Source organism: Equus caballus, chromosome 15, assembly GCF_041296265.1.
Source record: "Equus caballus isolate H_3958 breed thoroughbred chromosome 15, TB-T2T, whole genome shotgun sequence".
In the NCBI taxonomy this organism is placed as follows: Eukaryota; Metazoa; Chordata; class Mammalia; order Perissodactyla; family Equidae; genus Equus; species Equus caballus.
Window position 1 is genome coordinate 45809614 of NC_091698.1, and position 19246 is coordinate 45828859.

General features: G+C 40.5%; 1 protein-coding gene across 5 annotated transcripts in view; it reads left to right on the forward strand.

Moving 5' to 3' along the window:
- The first annotated feature begins 10770 nt into the window (after positions 1-10770).
- EXOC6B (exocyst complex component 6B) overlaps positions 10771-19246 on the forward strand; it is a 579301-nt gene continuing 570825 nt past the window's right edge. For 3 of the 5 annotated variants that reach the window (XR_011425980.1, XM_070235332.1, XM_070235333.1), the window contains exon 1: positions 10783-11054. Coding sequence is in view for 3 of the 5 variants with exons in the window: in XM_070235332.1 (XP_070091433.1) it covers positions 10942-11054 (113 nt within the window). In the remaining 2 variants the exon portion in view is untranslated. Of the gene's footprint in view, positions 11055-19246 lie in introns of all 5 variants that reach the window. The other 2 variants (XR_011425979.1, XM_001492091.7) reach the window with 1 other exon arrangement.

Genomic DNA, 19246 nt, shown 5'->3' on the forward strand with positions numbered 1-19246 from the left:
AGGCCTTATTGCTAACCTCAGTCTGTCCCTTATTATTAGCCATCTGACCTTGAGCAAGTTATTTAACCACACTGGGCCTCAGTTTTTTCGTCAATAAAATGGAGACAATTTTTGTCTCACAATATGATGATTGAGAAGACTAAATGAGAGAAATCATATTATGTTCTTGGAACCCAGTAGGTATTTAATAAATGGTATCTGTTATTATTGCCACTACTCAAGGTCACATGGTAGGACAAGGACAATGTAGAGTCATGTATTAATACCATATAGCAATGTTGACAAAGGATCCGTTGATCAATTGCCTGCAATAGGAAGGAAAGGCTTTTCTTCACAGAGGAAGATCATGCATGCTGGATCTTGAAGAATGATTTCAACAAGTAAGCAAAGGAGGAAGGGGAAAGAGTATTTCATACAGAAGGAACAGAACAGCATATGCGAAGACCGAAAAAAGGGATGAGGTATTAAGTTCAGTGCGTTTCAGCTAAAGCTACATGAACTAAGTGCCTTCTATTCCAGGCCCTTTGCTAAAGTGCTCGAGCTCCAGAGGTGAATAATAGTGTTAATATTAATACCTATTTTAAGTACTTTGTATCTATTAGTTCAATTTAACCCCATGAGGTAGGTACTGCTATCCTCATATTATGGAAGAAGAAACTGAGGCATAGAGAGTTGAATAATTTCCAACCACCCAGCTAGAAACTGGTGGAGTCAGGATTTTAATATATACTGTCTGACTCTACAGTGTCCTAATGGCTCTGCTGTAAGACACTGAGCTATCCTGGGGGAAGACAGTGGTAAAATCATGTGGTAACTCTTGGGACAGACGCATACACAGGAGGCTGAGAGCCCAAATGGAGGAATGAGATCATATAATGAAGACTCCTTATAGGAGAGGGTGACTCTGGAGTTAAGTCTTAAATAATGAGTGTGCTGTTCCAGGTGGAACGAGCAACATTAGCAAGAATGGAGGCAAGTAGATTGGTTATAATATTCCTGTTATGAGGTGCAAATATGTGAAAATTAAACAACATATCCTTAATAACCAGATCAAAAAAATCATCAGGGAAATTAGAAGCTTTTTCAAGATGAATAGAAATGAAAACAGCTTACCAAAACTTATGGGATGCAGGTAAAACAGCACTAAAAGGGAAATTTATAGCTATAAATGCTTACATTAAAAATGAATGAAGTTCTCAGGGCTGGCCTGGTGCTGTAATGTTTAGGTTCACATGCTCCACTTTAGTGGCCCAGGGTTTGCAGGTTCTGATCCTGAGTGCAGACCTATGCACCACTCGTCAAGGCATGCTGTGGTGGCATCCCACATAAAAAAACTGAGGAATATTGGCACAGATGTTAGCTCAGCGACAATCTCCCTCAAGCAGAAAGAGGAAGATGGGCAAGAGGTGTTAGCTCAGGTCCAATCTTCCTCACACACACAGAGAAGAAGGAACGAAGTTCTCAAATCAATAACCTACCCTTCCACCTTGAGAAACTAGAAAAAGAAGAGCAAAAACCTAAAGCAAGCAAAAGTGAGGAAATAATAAAGATTAGAGAAGAAATAAGTGAAATAGAGAATAGAAAAGCAATTGAGACAATCAATAAAGCAAAAGTTGATCCTCTGAAAAGACCGACAATATCAAAAAATTTTTAGCTATACTGACCAAAAAAACTCCACCCCAAACAAAGAGAAGACTCAAATAAAAAGGAATAAAATACTCAGGAATAAATTTAATAAAAGACGCGTAAGTCTTGTCACTGAAAAACTGCAAAAAGTTGTTGAAAGAAATTTAGAAAGACCTAAATAAGTGGAAAGATATCCCACGTTTATGGGTCGAAAAAGTTAATATTGTTAAGATGACAGTACTCCCCAAACTGAACCATAGATTCACAAAATCCCATCAAAAGCCTCTTGGCTTTTTTTTCTTCTGCAGAAGTTGATGAGGTTATCCTAACATTCAGTTGGAAATGTAGAGATCCAGAATATCCAAACAATCTTGAAAAAGAACCACGTTGGAGGATTCACTCTTCCTAATATCAAAACTTACTACAAAGATACAGTAATTAAGACATTGTACTATGATAAGGCTAGGCAGATGGATCAACGGAATGTAATTGAGAGTCTAGAAATAAATCTTTACATTTGTGGTCAATTGATTTGTTTTTTTTTTTTGAGGAAGATTAGCCCTGAGTTAACATCTGCTGCCAATCCTCCTCTTTTTGCTGAGGACGACGGGCCCTGAGCTAACATCCATGCCCATCTTCCTCTACTTTATTTGTGGGACACCTGCCACAGCATGGCTTTTTGCCAAGCGGTGCCATGTCTGCACCTGGGATCTGAACCGGCGAACCCCGGGCCACCGAGAAGCGGAATGTGTGACCTTAACCACTGTGCCACTGGGCCGAACCCTGGTCAATTGATTTTTAAGAAGAGTGCCAAAACAATTCTATATGGAAAGAATTGTCTTTTCTATAAATTGTTCTGGGACATCTGGACATCCACAGGCAAAAAATGAAATTGGAGTCCTACCCTCACACCATTTACAAAAATTAACTCAAAATGGATCCAGACCTAAGAGCTAATACTATAAAACTTTTAAATGAAAACACAGGATAAATATTCATTACCTTAGGTGGGGAAATGGTTTGTTAGATATAATATCAGAAGCATAAACAACAAAAGAAGAAAGACAAATCAGACATCATTGAAATTAAAAACTTTTGTCCTTCAAACAACACTATAATGAAAGTGAAAAGAAAGCCCACAGATTGGGAGAAAACATTTGTAAATTGTATATCTGAGAAGAAACTTATATCTGGAATGTATAAAGAACTCTTACTACTAAACAACAGCAACAAAAATCCAAATAAACCACCGGAAATATGGGCAAAGGATATGGAGGAATTTCTCCAAAGAAGATATACAAATGGCTAATAAGCACATGAAAAGATGTTCAGCATCATTAGCCATTAGGAAAATGCAAATCAAAACCATAATGAGATGCTACTTCACACCCTCTAGAATGGCTAAAACGAAAAAGACATACAAAAACAAATGCTGGCAAGGATGTGGAGAACTTTCATATATTGCTGGTGGGAATGTAACATAGTACAGACACTTTGGAAAATAGTCTCGCAGTTCCTAAAAATGTTAAACATAGAGTTATCACATGATCCAGTAATCACTCTCCTGGGCATATACCCAAGAGAACTGAAAACATGTGTCTATACAAAAACTTGCACATGAATGTTCATAGCAGCATTATTCATAATAGTTAAAAATGGAAAACATCCAATATCTATCAACTGATGAATGAATAAACAAATCAGTAAATCTATACAATGGAATATTATTTGGCCATGAAAAGAAATGAAGTGCTGATATATACTACAATAAAGATGAACCTTGAACACATTATGCTTAATGAAAAAAGCCAATCACAAAAGACTATGTATTGTATGATTCCATTTAAATGAAATGTCCTGAATAGGCAAATCTTTAGAGACAGAAAGTAGATTAGTGGTTTCCTAGGGCTGGGGAGATTTGAGTGAAATGGGAATTATTGCTAATGGGTATGGGGTTTCTCTTTGGGTGATTAAAATGTTCTAAAATTAATTGTGGTGATTGTTGTACAATTCTTTGAACTGCTGAATCGTGGAATCTGTGAGAATAATAAAATGGTTGTTGTTTTACGCTGGTAAGTTTGGAATGGTTAGCAACATAGCAATAGTAACTGCAATGAGGGAGTTCTCATTTAATGATGTCTTTTATTATTTTTTTAATGAAGAGGAGCTGAAGCAATCTTCTGTGTGTGTGTGTGTGTGTGTCTAGTTCTAGAGGTTGAGCAGATTACTGAGGTGTCAAATAGCTGCCCTGGAAAATGTGAGTGAGAACTGACTAAGCACAGTACAAGGCAATTGCGGGGTGCGGAGTGGGCAGCATGCAGACCTCTGCAGAGATGGGTACTTTGGGTTGGTGGCAACAACAGTTTGTATGTTTGTGCTCTTTTCTCTAGTTGCCCTGAGCAGTTCAAGTGTAGGAAGGGAGAAGGGCGATTGATTCACGGTTGGGGTTTGTAAGGCAGTACAGTGGGAGGACAAGGGCCAGGCATTGAATGTGGTGATGGAAGAATAGAACTATCAACCGTGCCTCAGGAAGACTGTAAGGAAAGAAGTGCCCTCAAGGGGAAGCCAAAGCTCATTTGAGGCAGGAGGTGGCAGGAGTATTCTGGGAAGATGTTAAAGGAGCCTGGCTTAAAGGAGAGGTCAGCGGTGGGGGGAGAATTACAGAGCAGTGAGGGAGGGAGCGAGACAGTCTGACGGGTTTACAATTTGAATAGTAGTCAAAAGTGATTAGGATTGAAAGGAAAGAAGAAATTTTCCTGGTTCTACCTTCTGAATGAAGCTCAGAAGGCAAACTTCCAAGGGGTGACCTCTGCCCCAATCACGTTGGCAGAAAGCAATCAGTCTGTGGGGCAGCTTAGGCGCAGCTATTCATCTCAGGTGCTCTTGGCTTTGTGCAGAACTGAGATGGACCTAGACATATTTGTGGCTATTGAATAAATAATAAGTGTTGTCATTATCTGTCAGAGGGAAGGTGGGAAGGAGTAAGAGCCTATTTCGTCAGGAAATTTAGAAATTTATTTAAAATATTGAGTTTGAAGTGATAGCAGGCTATTAATCAGCAGTGTCCAGATAAGAAATCTGGGTCTGAAGTTTAGGGGAGAGCATTAGGAGTCAACAGTAGAGATTATATTTGATCTTCTGGGATTAAATGAGATCCCTCAGGGAGAGAGTGTGAAATGGCTAGAAAGTGAGGTTAAGAAGAGAACCAACTGGGTAGGCAGAGTAAAAAAAGTGGTGAAGAATGTTAAGAAGAAGAATGCAAGCGCAGAAGGAGTGAGCCAGGAGAGTCAAGTGCCCCAGAAGCTAAGGGAGGAGAAACTTTTATGGAGGAAAGTAGAGTGTATCAGATAGCTGTGGTCGCAGTAAAGCTGTGTAACCAACCAAACAACCCAAAAGGCAGTGGCATACCACAAAAAGTATTTATTTCTTGCTTATGAGTTTGTGGGCCGCTGGGGCAGCTCTGCTTCAGACTGCAGTTTGTAGATTGGCTGGGTAGCTCTGCTCCACGTGTCTTTCACTCTTTCTGGACCAGTGGGCTTTGTTAGGTGTGTTTTTTTCATGATGATGCCAGAAAGGCAAGAGAGTAAGCCCAACCATGTAAGTACACTTCAGGCCTCTGCTTAACACTTGTCTACCCCATTCACCAAATCAAATCACATGGCTGAACCTGATGTCAATGGTCAGGGAAGTACATGCCACTTGTAGTGGGAGGAACTGCAAAGTCACACGGAAGAGTGAAGAATTGGGAAGAATAACGCAGGTCAACTAGACCTGTCCCCTAAAACATTTAGTGAAGACTTGGATAAGGGTATGATTTATATCAGAGTATGAAGGGATAAAGTTATGACTCTTCCCATTTCCTGGCTCTATTCAGCACCTGGGGGCAACACTGTCAAGTAATGAACAGAGATCAGATAGGATGAAGGCTGGACAATGCCTTTGGATTTGGTAATTAGGAAGTTTAGGGTCATGGATTTGGTAATTAGAAAGTTTAGGGTCATCTTTGAAAAGTTGTTTCCCAGGAGTGATTTGAATTAACATATTGAGGAACAAGTGGGAGGTGAAGAGAAAGAGTGTAAAATACATTTCCAAGTAGTGAAGGGAATGGAGGAACTGGAATAGCTCAGGGAAGCAAGGTTGAGGGGAGAGTTGTTATTTTTTTAATTTTAATTTTTTTCTAGCTTTATTGAGATATAATTGACATATAACATTGTGTAAGTTCAAGGTGTACAACGCATTGATTTGATACACTTACGTATTGCCAAATGATGACTACCATGGCCTTAGCTAACACTGCCATCATGTCACATAATTATCATTTCTTCTTGTGGTGGTAACACTTAAGACTACTCTCTTAGCAACGTATTTATCTGTTCATGTATTGACAGACACTTGGGATGTTTTCATGTCTTGGCTATTGTAAATAATGCTACAAAGAACATGGGAGTGCAGATAGCTCTTTGAGATCTTGTTTTCATTTCTTTTGGATATACAGTATACACAGAAATGGGATTGCTGGATCATATGGTAGTTTTCTTTTTAATTTTTTGAGGAACTCTATACCGTTTTCGTTAGTGGCTACACCAATTTCCATTCCCACCAACAGTGTACAGAGTTTCTTTTTCTCTACATCCTCACCAGCCCTTGTTATCTCTTGTCTTTTTGATGATAGCCATTGTAACAGGTGTAAGGTGATAGCTCATTGTGGTTTTGATTTGTACTTCCCTGATGATTAGTGATGTTGAGCACCTTTTCATGTACCTGTTGGCCATTTGTCTGTCTTCTTTGGAAGAGTGTCTATTCAGTCCCTCTGCTCATTTTTAAATCAGCTTTTTTTTTTTTTTTTTTTTTACTATTGAGTTGTATGAGTTTTTATATTTTTGGATGTTAACCCTTTATCAGATATATCATTTGGAAATATCTTCTCCCATTCCTTTGGTTGCCTAGTCATTTTTTTGATTGTTTCTTTTGCTGTGCAGAAGCTTTTTAGTTTGATGTAGTTCCACATGTTTATTTTTGCTTTTGTTGCTTGTGCTTTTGGTGTTATCCCCAGAAAACTGCCAAGGCCAATGTCAAGGAGCTTTTTCCCTATGTTTTCTTCTAGGAGTTTTACAGTTTCAGTTCTTATGTTTAAGTCTCTAATACATTTTGACAATTTTTGTGAGTGGTGTAAAATAGGAGTCTAGTTTCATTCTTCTGCATGTGGTTATCCAGTTTGAGGGGAGAGATTTTAGCTGGAAAGACTCAAGCATGTGTTTAGTGATGAAGGTAAAGGAGAGGGAAGAGAGATAATTGCAGGAACTTCTCCCAGATGAGACGTTGACTTTAGAAAGTTGTAGGCAACCCCATTCCTCTTACACAGGAGAGGAGGAGGAGTTGGATGAAAAGGTGGTGAAGGAGAGGGAAAATGAAGGTTTAGTAATGGATGAAGGCACCTTCTAAGAGTGAGAAGGATGGAAGCAGGGCTAGGATCTTAAGTAGAGAGGAAAGGATTATAAATGGATTCTGTGAGTAGGAATAGAAGTCAAAGGATGGGTGAGCATTCCTGAGGGCCCAAATGATATTGAGCAACACAAACGTGCTATAGTGGCACTTGCCATGGTTATAGTCTTTTTTCCTCATTACAATAGAAGGGGGGGAAATTGGCAATGTGGGTATGGTTAAAGGAAGCTAAAGAATTAGAGAAGGTTTAATCAAATTGGTGGCTCATAGGAGTATGTGCTGTGGGTAGCTGCTAACATTTATTCTGCCAAGCCCTGTGCTAGGGCCCCTCACGTTAATTATTTCTAATTCTAACAAGTTCATAAGGTATATATTATAAACTCCATTTTATTTTTTACTTTTTAATTTTTTACTGCTTTTTTCTGCCCAAATCCCCCCAGTACCTAGTTGTATATTTTAGTTGTGGGTCTTTCTAGTTGTGGCATGTGGGACGCCACCTCAACATGGCCTAATGAGTGGTACCACATCCGCACCCAGGATCCAAACCCTGAGCCGCCGAAGTGGAGCGTGAGAACTTAACCACTTGGCCACAGGGCCAGCCCTAAACTCCATTTTATATATGAGAAAACTGCTTAAGGAAACTTAAGGAAGCCACATAACATACCCAGATTCACCTGCTGATTAATGGAGAAGCCTGCATTCAAACTTAGATCTTTTTGAATTGGAAGTTTGGATAGAAGAAAATCCAGGCTAGAAGGGGGAAAATGCTAATAGATTACCTAGAAATCAGAGATAAAGATTGGAATTAAAGTGTGAGTCCTATAAAAATTAGGCAGAGGAAGAGGTGGATGGAAAAGAGGCAGAGAGAGGAATTTCAGAGTTTGTAGACTTGGGGGCAGAGCAGTGTTTATGGAATGTTAGGGAGAAGGTGTGACCATGAATGTATTGACTACACGGCATGAGGAACATGGTTGGGATGTTGGGATCCATGAGGTCAGGATGTGAGTGGGTTATCCATGTTGATATTGAAGTGCTTCAGGACGATGGCAGAGAATGAGGTGGATAGGAAAACTTTGAGCCAAGTGGTAAAATTTCTGATGAATGTGGACATTAGCAGATGACTGTAGCACAATCTGATGCTCTACACTTCAAAGAGGAGCTGAGGAATCAGGGTGTCGGGACAACAGCCTAGAAGTGGCAGTGGGGAGTAGTGAGAATGTTGACACTGTAAATCTACTGATACAGGAGAAGAGAAAATCTATTCATTTAAAGTGAATAAATGGAAAGAGGTGGTTCTGGGGAAGGGTCTTCAAGGTGATTTGGAAGGGGTCTGAGAAATGATACAATCCATTATACTAATGTGGAAGCAGAGGCAAAGAGACAGAATGATTTGCTTAAGCTCACATAATAAACTCCTGGCAATGGAGGGTGTGGGTTGGACAGTATGGCTTAATGGTTGAGAAATGGACCTTGGAATCAGATGGACCTGGGTTTGAATACCAGCTTCATCATTCACTAGCTGTGAGATCTCAGATATTACCTAATCTCTCAGCTTTTTCTTCTGTAAAATGGGACATACAATATCTACTGAAAAGGATTGTTGTAAGGATTTAATGATGTATGTGAAGTGCTTACTTTGTGTATTGTGCCTGGCACAGAAAGTGCTCAATATACTGTAACTGCTAATGCTGGAACTGAATCAAAGCTCCCTCGACTCTTGGTCTTTTTGGTCATTCCACACTGACCTGACATTCTCTGTAGTTAGAGGGCATTGATGTTAGGCAGGCCATCTTCAATGGAGCTTTCCTACACCAATCACTCCAGACCCAACACATCCTTCTGATAAAATGTGAGATCTCTGGCCTCGGCTGGCACTCACAAAAACTGCTGATAGTAGCAGAAGCTAGTTTAACCACTATGATACATATCTGGTCTACATACCAGTCTCCTTCCTGTGATGGACCAAAAACTTTCTGCTGAGTGAGATGCTAAAATGGGTGCCTGAACGGACCCTCTGTCACATATTTCAAGGGATCTTTGGAAATATGAAGGGCTCCATACTCCCCCTACCCCTCCTACATCTTTCTGGAATAGTTTAAGCCTGAGTAATGAAATAAAATGAGGACAGCCAGAGATTATCTACAAACAGACAGGTTTAGCGACTTGCTCAGTTCCTGGCAAACCAGGACTTGTAACACATTCTCCTCATTATTGTTTGTTTATTTTTAAAGTGTATTTTTAGTTAATAGCTACTATTTTTTATTGAAAAAGTGGATATATGTACAAGGGAAAGAATTCCGAAAGTGCAAACAATACATAATTAAAGTTTACCTTCCTCCTACTCCAGGCCCCTTCCTTCCAAGCCCTCTCCTGACTGCCACTACTGTTCTTGGGTATCTTTTCAGAACTATTCAAGGTAATATTTTATGTATATATAAAAGTATATATGAATATTTATTCTTTTAAAAAACAAATGAAAACTTACTCTATAAACTGTTTCATGCTTTGCTTTTTTCCCCTCAACACTACAATTTGGAGACAGTGTCACATTTGAATACAGAGTCTTTTCTCTTTTTCTTTAATGTTTGCATAATAATCCATGGTATGGCTGTAGCAGAAATGATCTAGCCTCAACTTCCAGTTTGGTTCTTCTTACATGCTGTTTTTTTGTTTATGGCAACACCATTCTCCCAGTGACTCTGCTCCAAACCTCTCCTCCTTCCCCTTATCCTGTAAATCCTGCCAATTCTACTTTTACAATGTTTTTCCTAAGTGCCCATTCTTTTTCATTCTCATTGCCACTTCCCCTTGTTTAGGTCTTAAAATCTCCTATAGCATTTCCCTGTCTCTAAATTCTCTCTCTCTGCCCACTTTGCACACTTGCTCTTGATCAAGTTCCCTAATGCCAAGGTTCTGGTTGTGTCACTCCTCTTCTTAAAAAACGTCAGTGGATTCCCATTCATTGTGTTATGTAAAAACTCAAGCAGTGATCGATAAATATGATTTTTTAAATTCTAATCTGGGGAGTTTATGAAATGCAGATGCCTGGATCAGAATGTCCAGATGTAGGACCTTTAGTGTATATTAAAAAAAAAAAACAAAACGTTTCTAGGCACTTCTGATGCAGTTGGATGTTGGATCACTGGAACCATCAGAATAAAGTACAAATTTCTTAGCCCAGGATTTCTCTCTAAGGTACCTTATCAGCGCCATCTCTTACTGCTACTTCTCTACATACCACTTCAAATGAAGTTCTTGCTGGCTTTCTAGGCGCTCTTCACACCTTCCAGTCACACCTTTAAAACTTCCAGGTCCAGTCTCTCTATGAATCCTTCGCAGCCAGAAGTGATCCCTGAACTCGATTCTCTGAACTGGCTTACAGTCACATTCTGCCTTAGTTCTTAGTTTTGGGATTCTCCACCTTTCTCCCCCTGATAGCTTTAAGATTGCTGTCTGCAGAAACCTAATTAGTCTTTTTGTATTATTCACGCCTACAGGGCCTTGTGCACTTTGTGGCAAAGGTCTTAAACAAGAATTTGTAGGATTGGTGTCATTCATTACCTGACTTGATCACCATTCCATATGCAGTGTCGTTAAATGTTCTTGGTTTATAGGGGGCTTTCAACACGTATTTGTGGATTCAATTAATAAACGAGCGGAACCCACCCTACCATTGCCCGGGAACCACAAATCCCAGCGGGCATTGCGCGGGACGTCGGCGGACGAGGTGACGCAAGGGGGCGTGCCGAGCCTGAGGGAGGGGTCGGCCTGCGGGTAGCCGGAGGCTGGGAGGCTCTGGAGCCTAGGGTGAGCGAGGGAGCGAAAGGTGAGCTGAGCTGAAGGAGGGGACGCGCTGCTGGGCGCCCCCGGTCTATGGAGCGGGGTAAGATGGCGGAGGCGGAGAGTCTGGAGACAGCGGCGGAGCACGAGCGGATCCTGCGAGAGATCGAGAGCACTGACACGGCCTGCATCGGGCCCACGCTCAGGTACCCCGGGTACCGGGGCCCCCGACGGGCGGGCACGGGCGGGACGGGGGGAGGCTCCTTTGGGGCCTTGAGCTTGGCCGGTCGCCCGCAGGCCAGCGCCGGCCCCTCCCTTTGGAGATCCCGGCGAGCGCCCTCCACCCTGGGCGAGGCGGGTCTCCCTCCGCAGCCGCGATGTGGGGTCGCTTCCGACCGCTGGCGCCCACCGCCCCGTTGCTCTGAGGCTTCTCCTGCCTCCCTCGGGGCTGCGGCAGCCTTCGTGCTCCCTCCGAGGCGAGCGCCGCGCCGGGCGGCGAGAGCGCGCCCGACCGATGAGGACTCTTAGCACATCGTCCCCCAGAGGACATCACCCTTCTCCCTCGGACTCAAACCCCGTCCTGCCCTAGACAGGGGTCCTGCTCTTCAGACAAAACAGAATTTCACCCCACGGTCTATTGCCTGGAAATTGAAATCGCCACCTTAAAATCTCAGCCACTTCTCAGAAACGAGTTCCTGAAAATCCTAGGCCCTGGAAGGAAGGAAGTTTCTCTCAACCCGCGCCCCTGTCCTGGGAGCGGGTGCTTGCTGAATCCTGGCAGCAGGGCGACCCCTCCCTAAGGTGCAGCCTCATGGGGGTCTCATCGCTGAGAAAAAGTGACCCCCCTCTCGCCCCTCGTTGCCATTACTTTGCCCGCACGCCTCCATTTTATTTGGAGGTGTCAAAACAAACTCCCACCTACCTCAACTTATTTAACAAAACTTAGGTACCACTTATTAAGTGCAGTGCAAGACATTGTGTTAAGCGATTTGCAAATACAACGTATTCAAACTGCAAAACAATCCTGTTAGGTAGGTGCTATCATTATCCTCATTTTTACAGGTGAGGCACAGAGAGGTTAAGTGACTTACCCAAGGTCACAGCGAGAATAAAGTGGGGGAGTCGAGATTCCTACTCAGGCACTCTGGATCCAGAGTCTGCATTTTTGACCACTGTTGCTCTGCTTCAGTTGGAGATGATCATCTACCTGTACTACCTGTTAATTACTCACCAAGCCCAATTTTGAACTCCCTTTCCCTTTCCCCTTGGTTCACTAGTGCCTTGGAACTAGCTCATCTTCATCCTTCCTGTGATAGCTTCTGATCTCGGTGCAACCAATAGATAGATAATTATCATACCCCATGTTACAGTCTTGGGTCCCTTCTCCTCCCTTCAAAAAAAAAAAAGAGTTATTACTCACTGCTTGTTTTTTCATCGGGAGAGTTGCCTCATGAAAGAATGTTTGAAGGAGGGGCAGGCTGGAGACCTTACTCCTCATCTTCTTGTGCGCAGCCTCCTTCTCCAGGCAGGGCACGTTTCTCCCTGTGTGTTAGCACACTTCTCCCAGTGCCGTCACTGGACGTGACCATCCTTGATAGTTTGCCTTTTGTCCCTTTATGCATTATGATCGTGACTCTCGTGCTCTTCTCTTTTCCTGTTTTCTTGAGCTCTTGAGGGTGAATGACCCTCATTTCTTTATCTTTACTTTCATAAAAACTGAGGCTACTTACTAGTATTTTAAGTGCGTTACTAATATTTGGTTTTTCGTAAAACGAAATGTTGCTCGAGTTACTGAAGATGCTGTTTCAGTATTCTACTAAGAAATTTGACTGCTGAGCTGCAGTTGGCAGCCAAGCGGAGCTCCTACTGGAACAGTTGGTTTCCCAGAGTTTTTAGGAAGGATTCTTTATCAGAACACCGTCAATGTTGTCAAGTTCATTGTGGTTTTTAGTTGCTATCATTCTTGGTTTATATGATAGATGACTTTAATTTAGTGTTATCAGTTTAGTCTGTTGTGATTTATTGTATTAGCCCTCGACTGAATAGTAATGCATGTTTGTGTCAAGTGACATTTGGCTTGTAATTTTCTAGTATCTTGACTTAAGAATATATGCATTATGGCTAAAATATAAGTTACCTGTTTTCCCTAAAATTTGCTTCCTTGTTATCATGGAGTTCTTTTTCCACTGTAAAGTGGAGTTTTGTGGGATAGATGGATTAAGGAATCTTTTGCCCTAAGGGGACTGGGGAAAAAAATGGTTTGAGAACCACTGCACTATCCTACCTGTCTTAGTTACTTTTCTAGACTCCCTGTGTATCGTTATTAGGGGCTTTTCATTTTTGGCCTCTTCCTGCCTTGGCAGATAACCCTACTTCTTACTATCAGACCCAAGATTCAGTTACTTGAACATCCTGTATACGAGTAGTACCCACTGTCTTTGTCTTTAGTCTAGCTTGTCCCTGCCCATGTTCATAGGGGATGATCTCACCGTTTTTCCTTATCCCATTCAGAGGCAGCAGCATGCACAGACTTGAGTTTCAGATCCCATGCCTAACCCTGGCTGCGCCTCTATCATCATCATCTCCTGTTTTCCATCACAATCATTAACCAGGTTTGATTAAGGCAGTCAGCTCTCTTCCCTAACTACCCTCCACTGTAAATCTCAAACTCCTCTACCCCTCTTCATGTCTTTCTTATCTCTTTCATCTTTTGAGGTGGCATTTTTAAGGCACCAGATTCTTAGCTGTTCCTGAGATAGATTTTGTAATTGAAGAGGAACTAAAGAACAGAGAATAACAGAAATTGATAGCAGATATAAAATTAATATACCCATTCCTAAAATTCCTGTTCTTCACAAAAATCCACGTAGCTACATTCTCTAACCAGACTCTATGCCAACTATTACTTGTATATCATCACTTGCTTTCTTTCCCTGCTGTGATACCAAATTATTCTTCCAGTCTTATCCTTTTTTGTTTGAGGAGCCACAGTGGCTTGACTTTTTCATTATATGACTATCCTCATTTAAATCTTGAACAGTACATGCAACGTTAGTCAATTCCCATATATCATGAGGGAGTGCCTCTCCTTTTCATTGTAATTCTGAAAGGCCCAAGCATATCCACGCATATAGAGGCTGTTGCCTAGCAAATTCTTTTGGGAAAGCAGCCATCTCTTCTCTGTCTTCATCTTAAAAATTATTTTGTTAGCTGCAAGTCGTAATTTTACAGATGAGGAAAGAGGCCCAAAAGATGTTAGGGCCTGTCTTGTTTTTAGGATAATACTGATTCTAGCTTAGTAGTACTATTTCTAAAATAGATATATATTTTTTTGAGGAAGATTAGCCCTGAGCTATAACATCTGCTGCCAATCCTCCTCTGTTTTGCTGAGGAAGATTGGCTCTGAGCTAACGTCCGTGCCCACTTTCCTCTGCTTTATATGTGGGATGCCTACCACAGCATGGCTTGACAAGCGGTGCCTAGGTCCACACCCAGAATCTGAACTGGTGAACCCCGGGCTGCCAAAGCAGAACTTCCAAACTTAACCACTGTGCCACTGGGCCAGGCCATGTTACTAAAATATTGATTGCAAATCACTCATGAACAGTAGCTTCGTATTTTCATTTTTCAAATCCTATCTCTGTATTTCTAGTCTTCTTCCATATCACTTATTCAATAGGTCATTTCCTCAATTTACTCTAGAGTACCAGCAATTAACATTCATTCTTAAGTGCTATTTCAGATTTTGTGTTTAAACTTTTTAATTTAACAGTGAAATACATTGCCTTAAAAAATAACTTTATTGAGATATAATTTGTATACCATACAGTTCACCCATTTAAAATGTACAATTCAGTGGTTTTTATTATCTTCATAGAGTTGTGCAGCAATCACCCCAATCTAATTTTAGAACGTTTCCACCACCCATGAAGAAACCCCATACCCATTAGAAGTCACTCTTCATTCTGTTCTCCTTGCCTCCCCAGGCAGTCATTACTTTCCATCTTTATGCGTTTACCTATTCTGCACATTTCGTATAAATGGAATCATACAATATGTGTCTTTTTTTGTGACTTTGCATAATGTTTTCAAGGTTCATCCATGTGGTAGCTTGTATCGGTACTTCATTTCTTTTTATTGCCGAATAGTTTTCCATTGTATGGATATATCGCATTTTATTTATTCCTCAGTTGATAGACATTTGGATTGCTTTCATTTTAGGGCTGTTACGAACAATGCTTCTATGAACATTTGTATACTCGTTTTTGTGTGGACATATGTTTTCATCTCTCTTGTGTATATACCTAGGAGTGGAATTTCTAGGTCATATGGTAACTCTATGTTTAACATTTTGAGGAACTGCCAAACTGTTTTCCAGAATATCTGTACCTTTTTACATGCCCACCAGCAATGCATGAGAGTTCCAGTTTCTCCATATCCATGTCAGCACTTGTTATTATCTTTTTTATTTTAGCCATTCTAGTATGAAGTGTATCTCACTGTAGTGTTGATTTGCGTTTCTCTAATGGCTAAATTTTTCATGTGTTTATTTGTTATTTGTTTATCTTCTTTGGAGAAATGTTTATTCAGATCCTTTGCTCAGTTTTTAATTGAGTTATTTACCTTTTTATTGTTGAGTTGTAAGTGTTCTTTATATATTCTGGATATAGGTCTTTTGTTAGGTACATGATTTGCAAATGCTTTCTTCCATTCTGTGAATTGTCTTTTCACTTTCTTGATGGTATCATTTGCTGCACAAAAGTTTTTAATTTTGATGTAGTTCAGTTTATTTTACATTTTTTTCCTTATGCTTTTGATGTTATATCTAGGAAGTCTTTGTTCAACCAAGATCATGAAGATTTGCTCCTTGTTTTTTCTCAGAGTTTTATAATTTTTCTCTTACATTAAGGTCTGTGATCCATTTTGAGTTAGTTTTTGTATATCTATAGTGTAAGGAAGGGTATCCCATTTCATTCTTTTACATGTTGCTATCCAGTTGTTCCAGCACCATTTGTTGAGTGCCATCTTTTCTTACCCAGCTATATTCCTGGCTGATTTATGTTGATACTTTTACCATGAAATTTATCTTCCTTATTTGTGGTAGAAGTGTAATACTCAAGACCCTGTCAGTGTGTTTATTTGACTTTGCTATTTCAGCCTGACCTCCCCTTGTTGAATGTTCTCCCCCAGCAAGAAGTTTGCTCTGATGTTTTCAGCTAATGGTTTCTCTTTTTAGCTCCATTGATGCCTTCCATTTCTGTGGTTCCTTTGTTATAAGAATGGTGTGTTTGCTACTTCTTGGTCTTGGTAAAGCACTTCACTTTAGGAACTGCTTCTTGTCTTACCTTATGGAATTGTTTTGTGTCCTACTACCCAGTCTTAAGATTAACATAAAGTATATTAATGATAGAATCTTGACTGTTTAATCTTTTTTGCTGTTAAGCCATTATGTCAACATTATACAATTTTGGCGACTATGTTAAAAATTACTTATAATCCTATAACACAACTGCAGTCTGATTTCCTTCTAGATCTTTGTCTTATGTATTTTATTGTTAGAAAACTGTCCTCTCGGTCTAGGAACAGTCTTTTATCTCGCTGTTCTTACTTATTTGTTGTAAGGCTGGCTCTTACAGAAAACAAATTGGGGGGATGTTTTCAAAAGCTGTTTGCTCAGTGTCATTTGATAATTAAATATGGGCACCTGGTTTCCCCACTTACTACTCTGTGCCTTTGGCCACAAGGCTTTGTTTACAATCCCCTGCCCTACCCCATTACCTAAACTGTACAGGAAGCAGTTAATCATAATACTTGGTTCATGACACTGTCTCATGATTGGTTCATGCATGGACCTCTTTAATCAATTAATTATTTTTATAAGCAACTTAACCACCCACGTGGGTGAATTTTTCTCATCTGTAAATGGGGATGCACTTACATTGCAGGAACAGTATTAAAAAAAAAATGGAGGGCCGGCCTCATGACCTAGTGATTAAATTTGGCACACTCCACTTCAGCGGTGTGGGTTCGTGGGTTCCGATCCTGGGCATGGACCTACGCTACTCATCAGCCATGCGGTGGCAGTGACCCACATACAGAATAGAGGTAGATTGGTATAAATGTTAGCTCAGGGTAAATCTTCCTCAGGAAAAAAAAATGAAAAAGGAGTTAAAGCATTCTTCATAGACCTGCTAGGTAGTACTCACTCAGGCAATGTGAGTCCTCTTCTGCCTTTTACCCTTGAGTTTGCTATGTGGTGTTCTGTGGTATTTCTGTTTTTGGAGTTAGTTTAGTGCTTCTTGGCCTTTGGGGTTTTTTTTGCCTGTACTCAGATGTCTGAGGGGTATAATATTCATTGATAATGAGACCCTGGGCGTGCTTATTTTGTGATAGAGAATGAAAGAGGAGACAGGAAGCAAATTTATAAAAGCCCTTCAGGTGATTCTGATATACTCCCTCCTTGACAGTCACTGGGAGGAAAGAAATGATCTCCCATTGCTGATTGCTTATTTTTTAGTAGTAGTTCCATTTTAAAAATAACATTTTTATATTTTAATTATAAATGTAGCATAATGATTTTAAAAAAGATAGAACAAACAGACAAAAAACTGCATCCGACCACCCTGTCCCAACTCTTCTATTTGTATTTTTCTTTTTAACTTTTTCCATATGCATTTTATTACATTAAGTATTAGAAGAGTGTTATATTGTCTTGCCTTGTCAGTTAACGTGTTATATACAGTTTCATACGTTGTTATATATTATATAGCTGTATGATTTTAGTGGCTTCATTCATTAATTAATTTATTCATTAACTCAGCAAATACTTATTGAGCAACTTTTATGTGCCAGATGCTCTTCCGGGCTCTGGGATACAACAGAGGACAAAATAGACAAGTGCCTGCCCTTATGGACCTTACATTCTAGTGGAGCGCTCACTGAATAAACAAAGCAATTTAGTGATTAGTGTTTCATATGATGGAGTATTGTTTTCCATTAGGTGGTTACAAAAAGTTGTTGTGGCAAAGGTTTGATTAGAGTGGAGGAGCAAGCCATGTGCCTCTCTAGGGGAAGTCCCTTCCAGATAGAGGGCGTAGTAAGAGTGAAGGCCCTCAGGTGAAGCATGACGGGAGGAGGCGATGGTAGGAGGCCAGTCGGGATCCAGATTGTGTAGACTAAGAGAGAGACTTTGATTTTATTGTAAGTGTTATTTTATTCTAAGGGAAGGTACAGGAGAGTTTTGAGCAGGAAAATTACGTGCTCTAACTTAGGTTAAATAAGGAACATTCTGGCTGTTGTGCAGAGATGGAATAAAAGGAAACAGGGAGGGAAACCAGCCAAGGAATATTTGCAGTAATAAGAGGCAAGAGATGGTTGTGGCATGCAGTGAGGTGTTGGGGAGGAGGCGACGAGAAGTACTTGGATTTAAAATATATTTAAAAAGTAGAGCCAAAATGATGGATTAGTGATGGGGGTTAAAGAAAAAGAGGAATTGGCCTAATTAACTGAGTGAATTGTGGTGCCATTTATTGGGATAGGGAATAAAGGGGGAGGAACTTTATTTTTCTTCATAGCACTTAACTACTGCCTGCCAAATACAATTTTTGATTGTCTCCTCCACTAAACTGTGTATTCCAGGAAGGGAGGTGTTTCGTTTCTGTTGTTTGCTGCTGTATCCTGGGAACCTAAGAGTGCCTGGCATGCAATTGGTGCTCAATAAATATTTGTTGAATGAATAGAAGAATAAAAGAATTGTACCACCAACTGTTAATTATCTGGGGGTTGATTAACTGATTTGCAGATTAACTGTTTTAATAATATGACTAGGCTTTTAAGAAAAAATAGAACTGCTGAAAATTTTGAAAACTTCAATGTATCAGAAGAGTTTATTTTTTGGAATTACATATAATTTTCTGGTTCTTCTTTCTCTTTATCTATCAAAAGTATAATCTAAAATAATTGATCCTTGGGCTGGCCCCGTGGCTGAGTGGTTAAGTTCACATGTTCCACTTTGGTGGCCTGGGGTTCGTGGGTTTGGATCCTGGGCATGGACCTACACACCGCTCATCAAGCAATACACATCACTCATCAAGCAATGCCGTGGCAGCATCCCACATAGAAGAACTAGATTGACTTACACTTAGAATATATAACTATGTTCTGGGGCTTTGGAAAGAAAAAAAAAAGAGAAGGATTGGCAACAGATGTTGCTCATGGTGAGTCTTCCTCATTAGGGCCAATCTTACTCACCAAAAAAAAGCATAAGGGGCTGTCCCGGTGGTGTAGTGGTTAGGTTCACACATTCTGATTTGGTAGCCTCCAATTTGCTGGTTCAGATCCCAGGTAAGGACCTGTGTACTGCTTATCAGGCCATGTGGTGGCAGGCGTCCCACATATA